At 47.5% G+C, this 18674-nt stretch overlaps 2 protein-coding genes across 3 annotated transcripts; both read right to left on the bottom strand.

Annotated features, from left to right (window-relative positions):
• Window positions 1-60: 60 nt before the first annotated feature.
• LOC100824078 (UBP1-associated proteins 1C) lies at window positions 61-3478 on the bottom strand. Of its 2 annotated transcripts, XM_024459614.1 has the most exons (7): window positions 3229-3251; window positions 3024-3120; window positions 2887-2932; window positions 1549-1676; window positions 673-1111; window positions 461-574; window positions 61-337 (listed from the first exon to the last, which is right to left on the bottom strand). In XM_024459614.1, the coding sequence occupies exons 1-7, from the start codon at window positions 3242-3244 to the stop codon at window positions 266-268; spliced, it is 912 nt and encodes a 303-aa protein (XP_024315382.1). In that variant the 5' UTR covers window positions 3245-3251; the 3' UTR covers window positions 61-265. The 2 variants fall into 2 exon arrangements, with proteins under 2 accessions (XP_024315382.1, XP_003569264.1); XM_003569216.4 differs by lacking the exon at window positions 2887-2932 and having other exon boundaries at window positions 3046-3120; window positions 3229-3478.
• A 7044-nt stretch (window positions 3479-10522) lies between these two features.
• Window positions 10523-16683, bottom strand: LOC100823766 (probable protein phosphatase 2C 6). Its single transcript, XM_010233649.3, has 4 exons — window positions 15572-16683; window positions 15060-15431; window positions 14845-14950; window positions 10523-11248 (listed from the first exon to the last, which is right to left on the bottom strand). Exons 1-4 carry the CDS (start codon window positions 16193-16195, stop codon window positions 10908-10910), a joined length of 1443 nt encoding a protein of 480 aa, XP_010231951.1. The 5' UTR covers window positions 16196-16683; the 3' UTR covers window positions 10523-10907.
• Window positions 16684-18674: the final 1991 nt, after the last annotated feature.

Genomic DNA, 18674 nt, shown 5'->3' with positions numbered 1-18674 from the left:
AATATTATTTGGGAGATGTCTTCGCAGTTTCCAAATATTCTTGCTGCTTTGATGGTAGTATGGTACCCAACATGGCAGTTTGCATTGCATGATTGCACATAGTTGACAATCAGGAAATGAGGGAACAGGGAGGTACCAAATTAGCATCACTGCTAAATAAATCAAAATACAAAATTCTGTTATCTTCAACAGTTCTCTCTGTATCTCTCAGATGATACAGGCAATCAAAAATGATAACTCACAATATAATACTCAGACAATCAGACTATGATTCCTCATTCACACACACCATTCTAACATTCTTGCCATCAACAGAAAACCTGGAGCTTGAAGCTATCTGCATCGACAACAGGTCAGTCAGTTTACCGTTTTTCATCACTGAGCAAGTGTCGAAAATTGGAAAAAGGGAAAGAACAGGTATTACACTACAATTGTTTTTTCCTTCTTTCAAGATGATTACCTTATCCAGCAACACATGAAGTAGCTGATCCTTATCTTCCGTCAGACCACATTCCAAAAGTTGCTTAATAACTTGCTTTTGCAGCTTCTTTAATTTCATAACTCCATCCGGATTCTAGAAAAGAAAATATACCTTAACTATGAACACCAGGTAGTTTCAAGGGCAATCAAAAATTAGACAAAAGCAACACATCATATATAGAGAGAACATACCGTCTTTAGTATCTTAGTAATAATTTTCTTCCACTTGATTTTCTCCTTTTTAGCATTGACTAGTTCATCTGCATTACTCTTACTCTTTGTCTTGACTTCTGGCTCTCCCTTTTCAGATTGGATCACCTCTCCGGTCAAGGTTGGTAAGTTTTGTCGTTTTGCATTATCTTGCTCATCCGAGGCCGTGTCATCAATTCTCTTTCTTTTCACAGCATCTTTGTCCACATCTCTTTCGCTGTCAGCACCCTTGCCACCATTTACTTGTGTTTGTGTAGATTCCACCGTTGGTGCTCCACCAGCTTCCTTATCATTTGGAGTTTGTTCAGCTTCATTTTCTTGCTTCTGAGAAGCATGGTAGGCTTTTGCTTTTGCCCTATGTTTCTTGCCATCAGCATGCCCCAAGAGAGTTTGCTTGCTAGTGGTAGTTGTATTGCATAGGCTGCCATATAAACCCATGATAAGATACTACATATTAGTGAAAACTGAGACTGCTTCAGCTGAAATGGCCTGACTTCATAACAAAATGAGGGATTATCAATCTAAACAACAATGACATGATTGTTCTGTAAATCTGAAGTTTTATTTCCAAAAAAATCCTCAAAAATAGGGCTATCATGAAAGGAGCTTGCTATTACAATTAATCAACACAAAATAAAGCATAAGATTTGCAGCTTGGAGAGCTCACAAACTTTCTCCATTGCCCATTTTTTCAGAATGTATCTGTATAGAGGTACTAGATTACCTATGTTCTAATCAAACTGTTTCTAAACGGTCACAGTACAGACAGTTCAGAGCTACTATCACAGAGAAGGGTTTCTACTACAGAGCAATCTACAAATGTCATTGTACATATGCTAAGGGATCACATTCACATACCTGCAGAACCAAGGGGGGCGTATTGATAGCCCAACACTGGTATCAACATCAGCATTTGGCTTTGGCTTGTCCGGTTTGCCCTGTGAATTGTTGGATGGCTTATTCTGCCCCTTAGGACCGTACTTCTCCTGAAAGGATAATGTAACAGAGAAATGACTCCAACATCAACAGCAAACAAGTAGATTGGTCCAACATATCAACAACTTTACATGATGCAGAACTCCCTCAACTCCATTATAATGATTTAATATAGGCTATATTTTCAATAGCTTAGAAGCACCTCATGGAGGCCACTTAAGTGGTCCAGCCTTCAAGCACTGTAAGTTATCCTTTAGCAGTAGATAATGATAATTCCGCGAGTGTGGAACACGCTCTAGATTGGAGCAAAACATTGTGAAACTGACAACGTGTTCAGCATGTTTTGACTACATAAAATGCTCACGAGAAACAACTATCTGGCATCATGAAATGCAAAAATGGATTAAACCCCCAGATGTCTCCTCCTTTTTTGGTCTGAGACTGCCAGCCTGGATAACTGATGGGACAGGTGCAGTGTAGCAACCAAGGCACCACAGACGCAAGAGAGGCATCAGCTCTCTCTGTTGCCACATGGCACATGTCCATCAGTCATCCAGGTTGACCAAAAATGGGAGGGTGTATTTGAAATTCCAAGGTCCAATCCACTGCCTGACACCACGTATTTGTTGTGCGTGAGCATATGTACAGTCAGATATGTTTGAACGCACTGCTATGTCACAATCTGGTGTGCATGCCATGGACACACATCATTATTTCCTACTGCTACAAGAGCATCTCCAACAATACACCTTAGCTGTTACTACAGGCCTGCCTCCCACTAGGAACAATCTTATGGTCTAGTGGAGAAACCGTTGTTACAAAAAAAAAAACTTCATCTTATAGGCTCCATCCTCTAACACTAACACAAACATCACTCTTTTTGGTTTTAGCAAGAACCTATCGGAGAGCATGTTAGTAATTCATGAATTGGGTATTGTCTTTACAAAAAAATAATCAACTTGCCATTTTGGTAACAAGCTGTTGGAACAATGAGGTGCCTCCATGCTTGGCACTATTTTATGAAATGGTTTGTGGACTGCTGAAGCTTAGCACAATTTTGTGCAGCGGGTGACCTCAGCCTCTAAGGTGGATCCCACAAATGAACTGCTTGTGCTTTTGAACAAACCACAAGAATACTGATCTATGCTAAACCAAGCATTTAGTGAATTGAAATCTGAAATATTAACATGGGATGATCCATCAATACTGCAATACACACTTAGAAACCTAATCAAAATGTAATAAAAGGTCACCTAATACCTCCCCCACCACACACCGACAATCCCAATCCAATCCAATCCAACCACTGCAAAGTTCACAAGTTACCACGAACGTTACGGCCAAACATGCCCCTCTTCATTCGAATCGCATAACAGAACGTGTAAATTTCACACCACGGAGAGAAGCAGGGGAGCTTACAGCCTCGGATATGCATTGGGTGTGCGCCTGCACGGTGTCCTGACTGAAGACGGCGCCGCAGTCGATGCACGAAAGCTGCACAAAACCAAACCAACCATTGGCGAGTCACGATCCCAAGAAGGAGACCAAATCAACGCGGCGTGCGAGGGAGAGGTCGGAGTTGGGAGACAGCACGTCACCTACCTTGTAGGCGGAGCATGAGCGGAAGTGGCCGGCGAGCTTGGGCTTCTTCAGGTTCTCGCCGCAGTCCTCGCACTGGAACCAAACCATTGCGGCGTTCCGTAGGCTTCCGGGATGAGTCGCGGAGCCGTAGCGGCAAGGGTAGTGTGCCCTCTAGGGTTTTTGGCTTCGAGAGACGACGAGGAGAAGGGCGAAACAGCCGGGTGCTTTTTCTCCTTCTGTGGAGTTGGAGGCTTCGAGCTTCTGGACGACTGGCCCAAGGGCCCATCTACTGCTGTCTTGGGCCAAGGCTTTCACGACCTCGTCCAATTCTTGCCTGGCCCGCCCCGGCGCTCACCTCTATCGGTCCTCTTGGATCTGAGAAGATAATTTGAAGGATTGGTACGAAGGAAGGAGAAAGAGTAAAATGCATGTGAGGTTCTAATTCGAAACTGCACATTTCAGTTTAAATTTTTTTATAAGTGATTCATTTCAGGTTCTATAGTGGTTTTGGCGTGTGCGACTACGTGGCTCTTCCGATGCACTCGTCAGTTGCCAAGGCAGACGGCCTTTTGCAAATAACCCTGCCTCCTTATGCTTCCTACTGCCTTCTCCCCCGCGAGCCCACCGCCGGGATCCATCCTCTGGCCGGCCGTGCCCTGGCAGCAAGCCGCCGGAGATGGGCTCCGACGAGCGGCGAGCCACGGCGGCGCCTCGCTGGGATAGCACTCCAGGCACCGAAGGAGTCACCTTCGAAATCCCGCACGCCCCGGAGCTCCCGGCATCGCGCTCGCCTCCGACCGCCGCGACCTCGCCGTCGCTGGACGCCTCCCGCGACGGATCGACTTTGCCGCTGCTGCCAATCATCTCCTCGTGCCGGCGCGCACCCTCAGGACCTCTCGGCGCGCCTCGCCGTGCCTTCGGGCGCTGGATCGGCCGTCGTCTTCCTCGACTCGGCCGCTTCGGGCGGAGCGCGGAGGCACGCGGGGAGCGGCGGCGGAGGCCCGCGCGGCGGAACGCGGAGGCGTGCAGCAGAGGGGAGGCACGCGGCAGCGCGGAGGGGCGAGGGAAGCAGCGCGGTGGCCCGCAGGGCGGAGTGGCGGCGTCAGCTGAGGCCCGTGCGCGGAGCGGCGGCGCGCAGCACGCGGCAGCACGGAGGTCTGAGGGCATCAGCAGCAGCCCATGGAGTGCAGCGGAGATGCAGAGGCAGCAGTGCGGTGGCCCGCAGGGTGGAGCGGCGCCACGCGCCCGCCCTGCTCCTCCTCCTCCTTCCATGCCTAATCCTTCTTCTTCTTCCCAGTGAATCAATCTAGCCGAGGTGTTGCTACTTGGTTCCAATTTCTTGTGGAATTTTGCCGTTTCTTGCTTGTTCGCCGGCGGCTTCTTTTTTACTGCGCCAGGTGCTCTGCCGTTCTTGAGGAGGTCCATGACATACCTGGTCCGCTTATTAGCTGATGGCCTCGTCATGGCGGTGCGGTTGGGGGCAGCAGGCAAGGAAGATGACGGCGGCGAAGGATGGATCCCGGCAGTGGCGGTTTCTTCGTCGTCGCTCTCATTGCCGTCGGGTCGTCTCTAAGGAGTCAGGAGAGCAGAGAAAGAGAGGTTGGGGTGACGGGGGAAAGAAGAGGAGAATGGAGGGGCTTATTTGCAAAAGGCAGTCCGCGTGGCACCTGCCGAGTGGGCCCAAGAGCCACGTAAGCAGGCGGCACGTGCTTAAAGCCAGTATAGGATATGTAATGAATCACTTATGAAACTTTTAGGATCAAAATGTGCAGTTTCAAAGTAGTAGGACTAACTTGAAACATTTGCGAAAGAATTAGAACCTCTAATGTATTTTACTCAAGAAGAAAAGAAAAAAAAGGAGACGCCAAGGAAGAAGCTCTGCTTCGATACCGATTCAATTTCCTTGTTCTACTATGATCCCGATTACAACAGTCCGGTTCCCTTTAAGTACTAACACCCAGCATATGCCAGCAGGCACGGCTACACACCCACCACACGCCACCTAACCAGTCGAATACGCCTAACAACTTTACGCCTTCTATGCTTTGCCCTTCCTGTCAACGAAGGCGGTTTTCTTCCCGTGCGCTTTCCCCTTGCCCTTGGCTTACGTGACAATCTCCCCCTCTTGTGAACCGGCCTGTCCCCAGGCCGGTGCCGCAGGAAACTGAAGACGAAGGAGATGCTCATCTTACCAGGTTGCCAGATGAGGTAGGAGGCCGCGCCATTGGATGTGGACGAACGGGCGCAGCACAGCACCCTTGCGGACATGCTTGCGTGACAGAACCAATTCGGGAACGGAAAGAGACTGCAGGAGATTCAGATCAGGTGGTAATTCATGGCTCACCTCGGTGGCAGGGCGAACAACCTTCTTCAGCTGGGACACATGAACAACAGGATGGATCTTCGCATGCGCCGGCAAGTCCAGCTTATAAGCCACCGAGCCCACACGCTGGAGCACTTTGTATGGTCCGTAGTAACGGAAAGCAAGTTTCTGATGAGGACGAGACGCCACCGAACTCTGAATGTAAGGTTGCAGCTTCAGAAAGACCATGTCACCAATCTCAAACGAGCGTTCCACACGATGTTTGTCAGCTTGGTGCTTCATACGCTGTTGCGCGCGAAGGAGATGATGTTGCAGCAGGTTGCGCATGACATCACGTTCCTGAAGCCAGGAGGCCAGGTCCGGAGCACTACAATCGGTAGGCTGGGTAATGCCAAACTCCGGAGGCAGATGACCATACAGAGCTTGAAAGGGAGTGATACCAAAAGAAGCATGCACCGACGTATTATACCAATACTCAGCCAAGTGAAGCCAATGGAACCACGTACCAGGGCAAGCATGGACAGTGCAGCACAAATAAGCTTCCAGGCACTAGTTGACTTGCTCGGTCTGCCCGTCGGTTTGAGGGTGATACAAGGAGCTCATGCGCAACTCAGTCTTCGCCAAACGAAACAACTCTTGTCACAAGGTACTGGGGAAGATGCGATCACGGTCAGAAACGATCGCTTGGGGCAGACCATGCAATTTGAAAACATGTGTCATGTATGCCTTGGCGACTGTTAAGGCCGTGAAAGGATGTTGCAGAGCAATGAAGGGGCTATGCTTCGTGAATTTGTCCACAACAACCAAAATGGTGTCGTGGTTAGCAGAACGCGGCAGGCCTTCAATGAAATCCAGAGTCACCACTGCCCATGCCTGCTCAGGAATTGGAAGGGGATTCAGAAGACCCGCAGGAGGCACATGTTCAGTTTTGGCTTGCTGACAGGCAGTGCATTCGTGCATAAACTGGCGCACCAACTCCTTCAAACCTTTCCAGGCGAAGAGACGGCGGACACGATGGTACGTGGCATGAAAGCCCGAGTGACCACCCACAGCACTGTCATGGAGAGCCTTGATCAATTGCCACTGTGTCTCACGGGAGGGACCAATCCAGATACGGCCATGGAAACGAATCAACCCATCACGGAGTTCATAAGCAGGTAGAGTAGTATCGCCAGCCGTCAAGCGCGTCAACAATTGTTGTATGCCCGCGTCATCATGATAACTAGCCACAATAGCTTCCAGCCAAGCAGGACGACAAACCGAAATGGATTGAAGTTCATCAGGTTCAATATGAGCTCGTCGAGACAGAGCATCGGCTGCTCGATTGGTAATGCCTTGTTTGTACTGGATGCGGAACTGAAGGCCCGACAATTTGGTGAAAGCCCGTTGCTGAATGGGAGTATTGAGACGCTGATCTTGAAGATGCAACAAACTCTTTTGACTGTGCGAATCGTGAACTCGACATGCTGAAGATAGGGGCGCCAATGATCAACAGCTAGAAGAAGTGCCAAACACTCTTTCTCGTATGCAGACAGGCCCAAATTGCGAGGACACAAAGCTTTGCTCAAGTAGGCGACGGGATGGCCATTTTGCATCAACACGGCGCCAATCCCAGTAGCACTAGCGTCAGTCTCGACAACGAAACATTGCTGGAAGTCGGGCAAGGCAAGTACTGGAGCTTCCACTAAAGCTTGTTTCAAGGTTCGAAAGGCTTGGTCAGTAGCACTTGTCTAGAGGAAAATAGTACCCTTTTTCAAAAGATTTGTCAGTGGCCTGCTGAGAACACCAAAGTTACGAACAAACTTGCGGTAATAACCAGCTAATCCCAGAAATCGTCGGACCTCCTTGACACAGGAAGGAGAACCACTGAGCCCCAGCCAGTTCGTCCAACAGCCCGAATCCACCAAAATAAGCACTTCCTAATCCTCAATTAGACCAACTAGGCGGAATGTAGTGGGTGTGGTGGCACCAGACATGGCCAACTTAGAAATGGACATGAGCGAGTCGTCGTCCGAGTCCTCATACAGTGGCTCACCAGCTGGTGCTGCATCCGCCTGCAGCAACTCAAGGAGTTCCTCCACCACATGAAGCTGAACAGTAGGAGCACATTGATGGCCATGGACGTAGCGTTCGCCACATTTGAAGCAGAGGCCACGAGCTCGACAGGATGCACGGAGAGCACCAATACGGTCCTCGCTGCGACCGGCATCCGGAGCGCGTCGCTCTGCCGCGCGCGCTCCCTCCACACCTCGACGATCCTCCGCCGCAGGTGGAGGCCCCATCAACATGGGTCGGGCCGGTGAAGCAGGAATCGCCACTAAGGGCCGTTGTTGATGTTGTGGCCGGGCTGGTGCAGGTTCCTGGCGGCGATAATCCCGACGCGGCTGCGCCTCCAGTAGCTCCTCCTGCAGGACAGCGAGGGAATACGCAGAATCCAAATCCTTGGGTCGATGTAAAACAACGCCAGATTTAACTTCTACTTTAAGACCTTCTAAGAACTGAGTAGTGAAAAACAGGGTATCGATAGCAGGATTGTGGGCTAAAATTTGATGCATAAGAGGCTCAAACTGGTGCAAATACTCAGTGACAGTGCCGTGTTGCCTAAGAACATTGAACTGACGCAAGAGAGTTTGGTATTGCTCACGCCCAAATTTCTCAGCTAAGACTTCACATAATTGTACTAGTTATATTGGACGCCTAAGGACTCTTGAATCTGAAGCCAACGTGCTGCGTTGTCAGTGAAGTGCAGAGTCGCAATGCGAACCCACATCTCAGGTTGAATACCAAACACATCAAAGTATTTCTCACAACGAGTGCGCCAATACAGAGGATTCTCGCCATCAAACGCAGGGAAATCCATCTTAGGAAGCAACCAACGGCGTGGTGCTCGGCCCTCACCCTCATCGCCCAACTCAGTATGCAGAGAGAGAGGTTAGGGTTGGAGGTCGCACCTGTGACCGGAGGCGGCAGTCCAGGCCTCGTCAGGACCGGCTGCGAACCCCCGATGGTGACAATCTGGCGGTGGCCGTGAGGCCCGTGGTGCTCGTCGTCCGCGCACGAGGAAGATCCCGCGGGGTCGGTCACCACCTTGCTCCCCTCCGCCGCGCTCGGGGACGGGGCGGTCGGTGTGCTCAACTTGTCGACAAGAACACGAAGGTGTTCGACTTGGCCTTGAAGGTCGAGGATGACAGGCTTCCAGGTCTCCATGGACGCCTGAAGGGCATCAATCTTCGCGTCGGTGGACGCGCGGTTGTCGTTCACCGCAGTGACGAGCGCGGCGATCTGCTCCTCCATCGACATCAGCTTCTGCGCCTGCTTCGTGTAGCCTCCGTGTTCTCCGACCTCCTCTCTGACAAGGACAAACGGGGCTCTCGTCTACGTTTTTTTTCTGGAACAATTGAAAAGTTCGCAGGAAACGCCAAAAGGACGAGTAAACCTTCCTTCCCGTTATCGTGTGGCTTGTCTCCCTTGACATGCCCTTGATTGTGCAGCGCCAGACATGGCACAATGTTCCTACTTGTTTAGCCGGTGTAGCCTCCGAAGGAACAGGCAATGTGGACCCAAATTCCAAATGTTGTGTTTTTTGTGCACTCCTTTATTCGAGAAATGGTGATCATGCGAAGCAACTGCTCAGAATATAGTACTTCTATGTACTCCTTCTGATCCTAAATTGTTATCAAAATATTACATGTATGTAGATGTTTTTTACGAATAAATATATCCATATTTGGAAAAGTTTGAATCAAGAATTTAAGATTATGGAATAATTTTTAGTGAGATGGATACAGAAGATAACATTCATGGGTTCGCACTGCAACTAGTCACGTATGAAATGGACGAATGGAAAATTTTAGCAACACTTGTCCCATAGGATCTCTAGCAACACTTCTCCCACAGGGGAAAATTTCTGTGCACTATTATTCATATTGTCATATTTTTATTTATTTTTTGCAGTATTTAATTAAAAATATATTATTTTATTTCTTAAAAAACTAGACTTGTTCAACTGGATTCGACCGGAAAAATCCGAACCAAAAGCCTCGCCGGTTTGGTTTTCAAAACTAGGCCCCGATGTGATGATTTTGCATGAAATATTGGAAATGGTAGTCACCTAAAAGGCTGAAACAGTGAGGCCACAATATGAATACCCTTTTGGAATTGAAAAAACACAATTATAGCGTCATGACATGGTTGAATTCAACATGACTAGAAAAACATGAATTGATAATAGCAAGTTTGTTACTTGACATCGCAGGAAATTCTATGGAGATCAAATGCATATCATAGTTATCGTAACCTCGGGTTAGGATCGTGTGTAGGAATGTTATTAATAGAAAGTTTGAAGATTCCATTAATTTGAAACAATTACCTGTGGACTGGAACTCGACAAATTGCTCTGAAATTTTTTCAATCCAAAGAGGCCAGTAATCATACCTAGATTTCTGTGTTTTACACAGTGAAGTTTTGGCTCCCGGGATCTAAGGATACTTTTATTTAGGAAAACAAATATCATATTTCTAAGTCTCAAAAAATTCTCACTTGTTTTCCAGTGTAAACATTGATGAGAATTATATACTCATTGGTAGATTGATGAGAAGTACCTACAAATTTTCATGAAGAAATGGAGTACCTTATTTGGCTATCTGTATAAAAATACAGAATTTATAAATCTCGAAATAGTAAAATGTAGATCTGAATCATACAATGTACAGGTCGCAAATTAACGTATTTCTTCACCAAAATTTGTAGATTGTATAGTATGTTTAAACTGGAAAAAAATCAGAGTTATTCAAAACTTATAAATATGATTTCTTCTTTTTGCAAAATAAAGAAATCCCTGGATCCCGGGAGCCAAAAGCCATTTTCTCCCAAACCCCACATACACTGACTTCACCCCGACTGCATCAGGCGTCAAAGGGGCACTCTTCATCCAAGATTGGGCCTAATCCGTGCGTGAACAATCCAACAATCGCAATAGGACCTCCGAGGCACTATCAGATATGGCACTTGGATTTCATACTGAGGGCAGTACAGAATACTTTATACCACTTGTTTCTTTTGTACCCTACAGGCTCAAATATACATTTCCAGATACATGATGGCCCAGCTTAACAAAAAGAATAAGGGGCGACAAGGAAGAAGAACAGAAAATGGATCATCCCGGCCGTCAGGAAACATAAACCCAGACGCGGAATTTCATAATCTGTCAGGAAACATACAGCCCTTTGGCAGCCCAAATGGTGAAAAGTAAAGAAAAGAACAAACTGGGCTAAGTAATGTACTAAGGAGACGGTCTACACTGGTTGAATTTGGATTCTCCAAATCTATATAGGTTCCTAGAAATGTTGTCATAAAGGTTGTACGTCAAGCAGTTGGTTTAAGTTTTGTTCTTGAACTTTCTCTGTGCCTTGAGGTCAACCACAATAACCGAGATGTTGTCCTTGCTCCCCTTCTGGAGAGCAAGCTTCGACAAGCATTCAGCAGCCGCTTGAGCGGCTGGATCCGAGTCGTCACCGCTTCGTTGTGCCGATGACGAATTTACGCCATTCTTTTTATGCCATAAAAGTATCCGCTTGCGGGCAACATCACAAACCTCTTCATTCGACATAACGTCCCAGAGGCCATCACTTGCAAGAATAAGGCACTCATCATCCTTCGCTCGGGGAACAATTGTGACCTCTGGGACAGGAATAATCCATGGCTTCAGATATCTGTCACCTGTAACATGTATAAAAGATGAGCCTATGATATGTTTTTGTAAAGGAATTAGGCAACAAAAGTAGGGAATCAACTGTAAAAAGCAGATCCCACAGTGACCAGTCAATAAACAAAATGCATCGACTGCAAGAGCTAACTGCCAAAGAAAGGTTAAGAGTACATGTGCAATCGTTCATGTGATTTGTAAACTGAGTGTCTGAGTCTCAGGTCCAGAATCATGCCTATTTAACAAAAGCCAGGACTAGTTAACACAGGCTGGGCAGCCGCTATACACATTTAGCATTACAAATACTGAAGTACACCAATAGTAAATGAACAAGCAGAACACCAAATATACATCAAAATGAGGTAGAAAGATATGCCGTTTTAGAAGTACGCTAATCATGGGCATAAATTGCAGCTATATGCAGTTAGCATTTACAAGGACACCAAAAGTTTACCAGCCAGCAGTAGAAGTGCAGAACTGATAAAAAATTACAGAACAACATGTTGTCATACTATATAGTGATAATAACTCCATTATGGATGCCATGCGAATACATGTTCACATGAAGAGAGTTTGACCTACGGTCATTAGAGAACACCTTACAAGTACACCAAAAGTTTACTAGCGTGCAGCAGAAGTGCTGATGAAGAATTACTGAACTACAAGTTTCCATGCTATATAGTGGTAATAACTCTACCATGGCTGCCATGCAAATACATGTTTACATGAAGAGAGTTTGACCTATGGTCATTAGAGAAATAGTATGTGACATTCCTCTTATCTAAGAGTGACATCACAGTTGTAACGTTGTGTATGAATCTTCTTGCATCTGGGCTTAAATAGAACTTGCGGGCATCTGTTTCTCTTCCTGCTTAAACTTAGTCTAGTTAAAATCCACAAGCATTCTTATGGCCTGCGACTAAACCTTTAAATGCCCATATCAGACACCTAAAGGAAGCTTCGGCGTAACTAGAAATATAATGCATAGACACATAGGGGATCAATTTGAGTTTTGGAGCTGGCATTACCAGAATAAATCAAAACAAGGAATTGATTCAAAGTAGTTGTACAGTTTCCAAAATGTCAAGAATTAGAACTTCCACGCAGAATCGAGGGTCTATGTAGGCAAAAGTTTTGCAAGATAAGTGGGCAAATGACGTATGCCCAGTCAGTTACCAGATACTATTACAGATGAACAATAGGGTACTCAGTATTTTAGGGTATGTTTGGTTTAGCCCCAACTAGCCCTACCAAATATTTGGCATGACCAAAGCAAGGGCATGACCAAAATATCGTTGAGTTGTAGTTGTTTGGTTTGTGGCCAAAGTATAACCAACTTTTTTGGCAAATAAGTTCAGCCACCGTTTGGTTTGTTGCTAACTTACTTGTTCAAATCACATTCTGTTGCAAACTACCTCCGTTCTGTAAAAGGTTGGCACGGTTTTGAACTAGCTCTAGTTCAAATCCATGCCAACCTTTATGGGTTCTGTAAAGGTTGGCACGGTTTTGAACTAGCTTTAGTTCAAATCCATGCCAACCTTTATGGAACGGAGGGAGTACAATTAATTTCACTTGCAAAAGATCAAAACGTATACTTAAGGAAGATAAGAGAACACGTGTTCATATGTATATAGAACATCGTAGCATGTACCAAGTAGATAAGAAATTTCAGGAATTATATAATCACGTCATTGAAGTTTGGACACCAACTCAGTCTTGTGAGAAGAGAAGATAAAGGTGAAAGAGAAAACAGCAGCTGACAGCAGGAGCAGATCTGGCTGGCCAAATCCTGGGCGAAGGATTCCTGCGCCCCATGGCTCGCCCTTGTATGGGCGAGAAAAGCACAGGCGTGCATTGGTGGGGCTGGGCTGGCCAATTTTTTGGTGCCCATCCGATCAGCAGCCAAATGTTGTGGGCATGCCAATTTTTTGGTCAGGCCAGCTTTTGCTCAGAACCAAACAGGCCCTTAGCACAAGTACTTTATAAATGTACTACCTGTGCAGTTACGAACTACATTTATATCATTATGTGAAACCAACTAAAAGGTGTCTAGTACGGCAATACCATGTTTACTGTGTCATGCAATAAAGAAGAAAAACAACACTTTACATGAAGAATCATTATCTAAAAAGAGTATTTTGGTAGATAACCACAATTCAAGCTATCTTTATGTCTATAAAGATACCAATCCAGGACTATTAAATTTTGTTCGCAATTTTTGTTTGCCAGCACAAAGACCATAAGAAATGTCCTTATCTACCTTTTTAAAGTTCAGAAATTCAATTCCACCCAAGGTATGACCCCCAATTCAGCCTGAGAATATGGCAAGATATTGATTTGATATAAAACATGCGGGTATTTGGCCGGAGTCAGGAAAGTCGTAGACAAAAGGCTCATTGCCTGGCTTATATTGAAGAAGAAAAAAGAAATTGCTGGTGTTAGCAGCTTACAATTCCGGCTGCATAAAGGCAGAAAGTCATGAAAATCATAGTGAAGGAATTGCACTATCCTGAACTAAGAACATAACATGTGAACAATAGGATATGATACATCGGCCGAAAGGGCATGCTCAGAATGAGACTTGGAACAAAAGAAAAAGAACTATCATAACCACCTTTGAGCAGACAGCTAATAGTCTGAGCATAGATTCAGAACATCCATCGAACTTAGGCACTTCGCCTTCGGTACAGCAAATTTAGGCCCCTAATACATAAAGTGCTCACTCGACCAAGTTAAAACTTAAAATAGCAAGTATGTTCTGTACAAAGGGTCAAGACTCTCCATGGCTGTCCATGATATCAGAACTTCATGGGAACGTACTTCAAAATATTTAACCGGACGAAAAGCCACATGCCATATTAGGATATGAAAGTTCTTTGTGATTTTCTTTGGATGCTACAATAGTAGACAGAAAATATGGATAGTGGAGATGGAGCCAAATAAGTGGAGCGAGAATAAGAACCTTTCAAGCAATCAAGCATAAGCAATTTTCTGTGTTGGGACTTTACAACAAGGATGCCTCTTTAATGTCAAGGAATTATGGCTATCTTTATGGGATATTTATCCACAACCGCATAGTAGATTACAATAAATGACGCAACCCTATAGAGTCTAACCAGACTTCTGCTGAATTTTCAAGATACTATGAAAATCATGTAGTACTTGGAAGATAGATATATGAAGACAGGTTAAAGTTCTTGCAGAAAAAGTCACAAAGTGCATAAAACAGACCAACATAATTGTTCCGACCTACTTCAAAATTAATTTCCACTTCATTGGTAGTTAACCCAAAAACTTGAATATTTGTTAGCTGGAGAAATCACTTTTCCTGAACCAGTTCTTACTGAGTTATCCATTCAGTCAGGCAAGCAAGCCGCACTAAGGTAGATGCATGCCCGAAGCTAAATCTATTGGTCTGTACATACTACACAGGGGCGGAGCCAGGGAGAGGGGGCCACTATTTGCTATTCGGTAAACAACTATATCTGAGTTGCACTGCCTGTACAGAAACATCCACAATTCCATTTCATGCCAACCCTAATCCAAGGTGGCTTTCAACCTTTCATTATGTCAGTAAAATAGATGTTCCAAAAAGGACTAGCGAGCGTACCAATTGATCGTGACATGGCAAGAACACCGAAAACTCGATAGCCATTCCATTGTATGACCTTGCCGCCCTCCGCCTCAATCCTTGCATACTCATCCTCCCTGTTAGGCTGAAACACAAAGAACAAGCAATGCAGTCAACATCTAACTAACATGTCAACCAAAAGTTCAAGGCAAACAATGAAAGGAACAGAGGCATCGCAAGGCATGAGAGCTTACTTTATGGTCCACTGACAATGGCACGGGTTGCTTGCCACGGCAGAGCACTGCCCTTGAGTCTCCACAATTGGCGACAATGATGTGTGAGGAGCAGATGACAGCAACCACCGCCGTCGAACCAACAGTCTCAGGTGCTACAGGATCTGCCACAGCGGCAGCAGCGATGCCGCTTGTGCCCACGCCCCCCCCTGCTCCCCTACCCGTCTTACCCGCGATCTCATCATCCACCCTAGAGAAGCAATCCACAAAAGCCTTTTCCCATTGCTTCTTGAACTCCACAGCTCCCAAGTTAGCACCAGACACGGATCCCTCGATCCTATTCAGCTCCTCCACCAGCGCTGCGTGAAGTCGATCCCTACAGTAATCTGCTACCTGCACAGGCGTGAAGGATGATTTAAAACCTAAATAAGTTACAGTTATACCTGTCACAAACTGTTTGATGTGCATACAGTTTCCCCGTTTTCACTTGGGAAACCAAACCCATTTGATACTGTAATCAACGGTGGGGTTACCTGCGCACCGCCGTGGCCATCATATACTCCGAAAAAGTGTGCGGGGAGGCGGAACGAGATGGGATCGAGGCCATCGACAATGGTGTTGCCTGTGAGCATCCAGAGCGGCAAGCCAAAGAACCGGGGTACGGAGACGACCGCGTCCTCCATCTCCGGCCGGCGGCCGCAAATTGAAGTGAACCCCCAGAGCGGAACACATTCCACGGCGAAGACGCTCTTCGCCCCGGCGGCGACTCTGGCCTCCGCCTCGACCGTGGCTGCAGACGCCGCCGAGTCCTCGAACACTACAGCACCCCCCTCCACCCCCGCCCCGAAAAACCCCAGCCCCACCCCTTCGAAGTCTGCGCTGGCGACGCTGCTGCAGTCGCTGGTCACCGAGCACGGGCTCCCCACTGCCGAGGCCTCCCCCTCTTCCCCTCCTGCTGGCAGCCCTTCGTCCTCCATCGCCGACGTGGTCCTGACCGGCGGCACTGACAAGGTCACCGGCACCCCCTCCATGGCCCCCACCACCACGGCCGCAATCGGGTCGGCGGCCGCGGCCGCGATCAGCGTGAGCCCCGCCGTCGCGGGGCTAAACACCGGCGCAGGCGCCGCGGCGAGCGCAGCCACAGCCACGTCCTCCATCCCTGCCTCCCCTTCCGCTGCCGCCACAACCGCCGCTGCCTCTAGGATCGCCGCCGCCGGCGGCCGCCTCACCTCCCCAGCACCCCATAGCTTCCGGTCCCTTTATAACTCTCTCCGCATCCTCGTGTGCTCGCCCGCCGTCGCCGGCGCCTCATGTGCCTCCAGATCTGCGCCGATCCAGCTCGAATCCCAACAAGGGCTGTACCAGCAGCGCTCCACTAAAACAAACAAGGCAAAGGCAAGGTCGGCGCGGATCTCCAAATCTCTGAACCAGAACTCACGGGCCGGTGCCCTGGCGAATAAGGAAGCTGGTGGTGTGGCACCAACGCCGGGAGCAACTCACACGGGCGAGAAGAGAAAGAGGGAGAAATTCAGAAACACAACCGAGTAGTAGTACTCAGCAGCGGCAGAAGCAGCAGTTTAGAACTAGAAACTAGAGTAACCAGTAAAAAAAGCACGAAGGGCGAAGCCGTGAAGGTGAAGGCGATGAGAAGAAGGGGGAAAGTTACGTCCACTTCTGCGTGCGCGCCCGTGTGGGGGGACAGGTGTCGATGGAGCAGTGGGATGGGACACGCGGATCGCCGGATCGGCTGCGCCGGCATCGAGCAGCGGGCAGCATGGGACTCCAAGGGGACGCGTGTCGAGTCCCGGCACGGGGCGCGTGGGCTTGGTACAGACGGTGGGGACGGGAGAAGCTGTGTCATTGGACTTCAGTGTAAACTGATAGTACTTCTCGGACCAACATTAATAGATAGATTGCTGCTGGCCGTAAACATTGTCACGTTAGCATGTATAATAAGTTGATTATAAGAAACATTACTTTATTAATAGCAGACCCACATTACAGTCTCACACAAGGTGTTTAGGAGCATGTGTTGCAACTGACTATTAGTTAACATCACCTTTCTCTTTTCTCTCCTCTCCTCTTTCCTCGAGCATCAAAATAATATTTTAATTCTTTTAGCCCACTATTATATTATTATTGCTCTCACAGTCCAGACCTACATGTGGTGTGCCGCGGTGGTGCTCTGCCGTGCTGGCGCTGTACGGTTGGGTCTGGGTCTTCAGGGAGCTTCTCGCGGCCGGCCGGCCAGCCATCAATAATGTCTACTACGGCTCTAGCTTGTCGCACTTGGCCTGCCGCTGGCGCGTCGGACTCACACATGTGTCCCCTGATGGATGCTGTCATGTGTGGCGTGGGAACTGCAGGATTAGGCACGGTCTTATCAAAGTTATATACGCAGATATTATTATCTTCCAGTCCCTCGCGCTTGCGACACGAATACTTCGTTGCACAGAGAAAGCGGAAACTGTTTTCTGTTGGGCCAGGAGACGTGTTTTTGCGTGAAGGACGCGAACATCTTTTTGGAAAGGTCTCTGTCCTCTGTAAAGAGAGTAGTACTAGCGAAAGAAATCGGGGAAAATGGCATTGCCTCCCGCTGTTTGTTTTGTGCCGCCACGTAGTGGTGGACGCAGCTGGCTGGCGACGTGACGGACGGGCGGGCAGCAGCGCGACACGAGCCCTGCCTGCTGGCTGCTGCTTTGCTTCGCTTGCCCCCACACGCCCACAGTACAGTAAAAACCTGAAGAGCGCGCGGGCAAGAAGAAACGGTCAAACGGGGTACAGAATATACGGGGTATTTTACTGCGCGGTTCGACGAGGAAATGCCCACGTCCCATGCCATGCCATTATTGATAACCTGATGTGGGCTCCATGCCATTATTGGGTGATCCGGGCCGTCCGCTGCGCCTATGACGAGGTATCGTCCGTCGGAGCATGAGCTCGGGAGGGTGCGGGTCATGGGGGCCTCGGAGCGCGGTGGGGGCTACAGGCCCCACGATGGGGGCGATCCGTTTCATGGTATGCCGAACACGTGGCCCAGAAACACACACGTCGCTGTCCGAGAGGCACAGAAAACAAGCTACCCGTACGCAATAAATGCCGCTTTCAGTTCTAGCGCAAGGCTTCTCGATCAGCTCTCTCCGGTGAACCACCTGATATGTTTTCTTTTTCCTTTTTCAGTTCAAGCGGAGGCTGCGGATCCACCTGCCGCACCTCATATTATTTTTACTTTCAGTAACAATACGATCAAACCCATTTTAACTAGGGTTGATTGGCCGTGCCATTGTAATTTCCACCGATTGGAGATATACATTACAAAAACTTGACTTGAAAAAAATGTCATTCTAACTTTTTTATACTTCTATTCATGTCATTTTGTCCAATACCAGCACGTATACTGTCTAAATACATATAGACATAGCTCTATCTGGACAGTTTTTTTCCCATCACAAGTCAAACAGTTACATTTCTCTTATTTCCCAAGCGCTCCTCATATCCCGTCCCTAATGGTGGACTCATATTACTTTTTTTTATTTTCTATAATTTTTATAGATTTTTCTAAGAAAATTGAATTTAGGATCAAATTTGAATTTTTTTTGAACCTTTATGGCGCCTGGAAGACTCGAACGTACTGCT

The sequence above is a fragment of the Brachypodium distachyon genome, chromosome 2 (assembly GCF_000005505.3).
Source record: "Brachypodium distachyon strain Bd21 chromosome 2, Brachypodium_distachyon_v3.0, whole genome shotgun sequence".
Classification (NCBI taxonomy): Eukaryota; Viridiplantae; Streptophyta; class Magnoliopsida; order Poales; family Poaceae; genus Brachypodium; species Brachypodium distachyon.
This window is presented reverse-complemented; position numbering and strand designations above follow the sequence as displayed.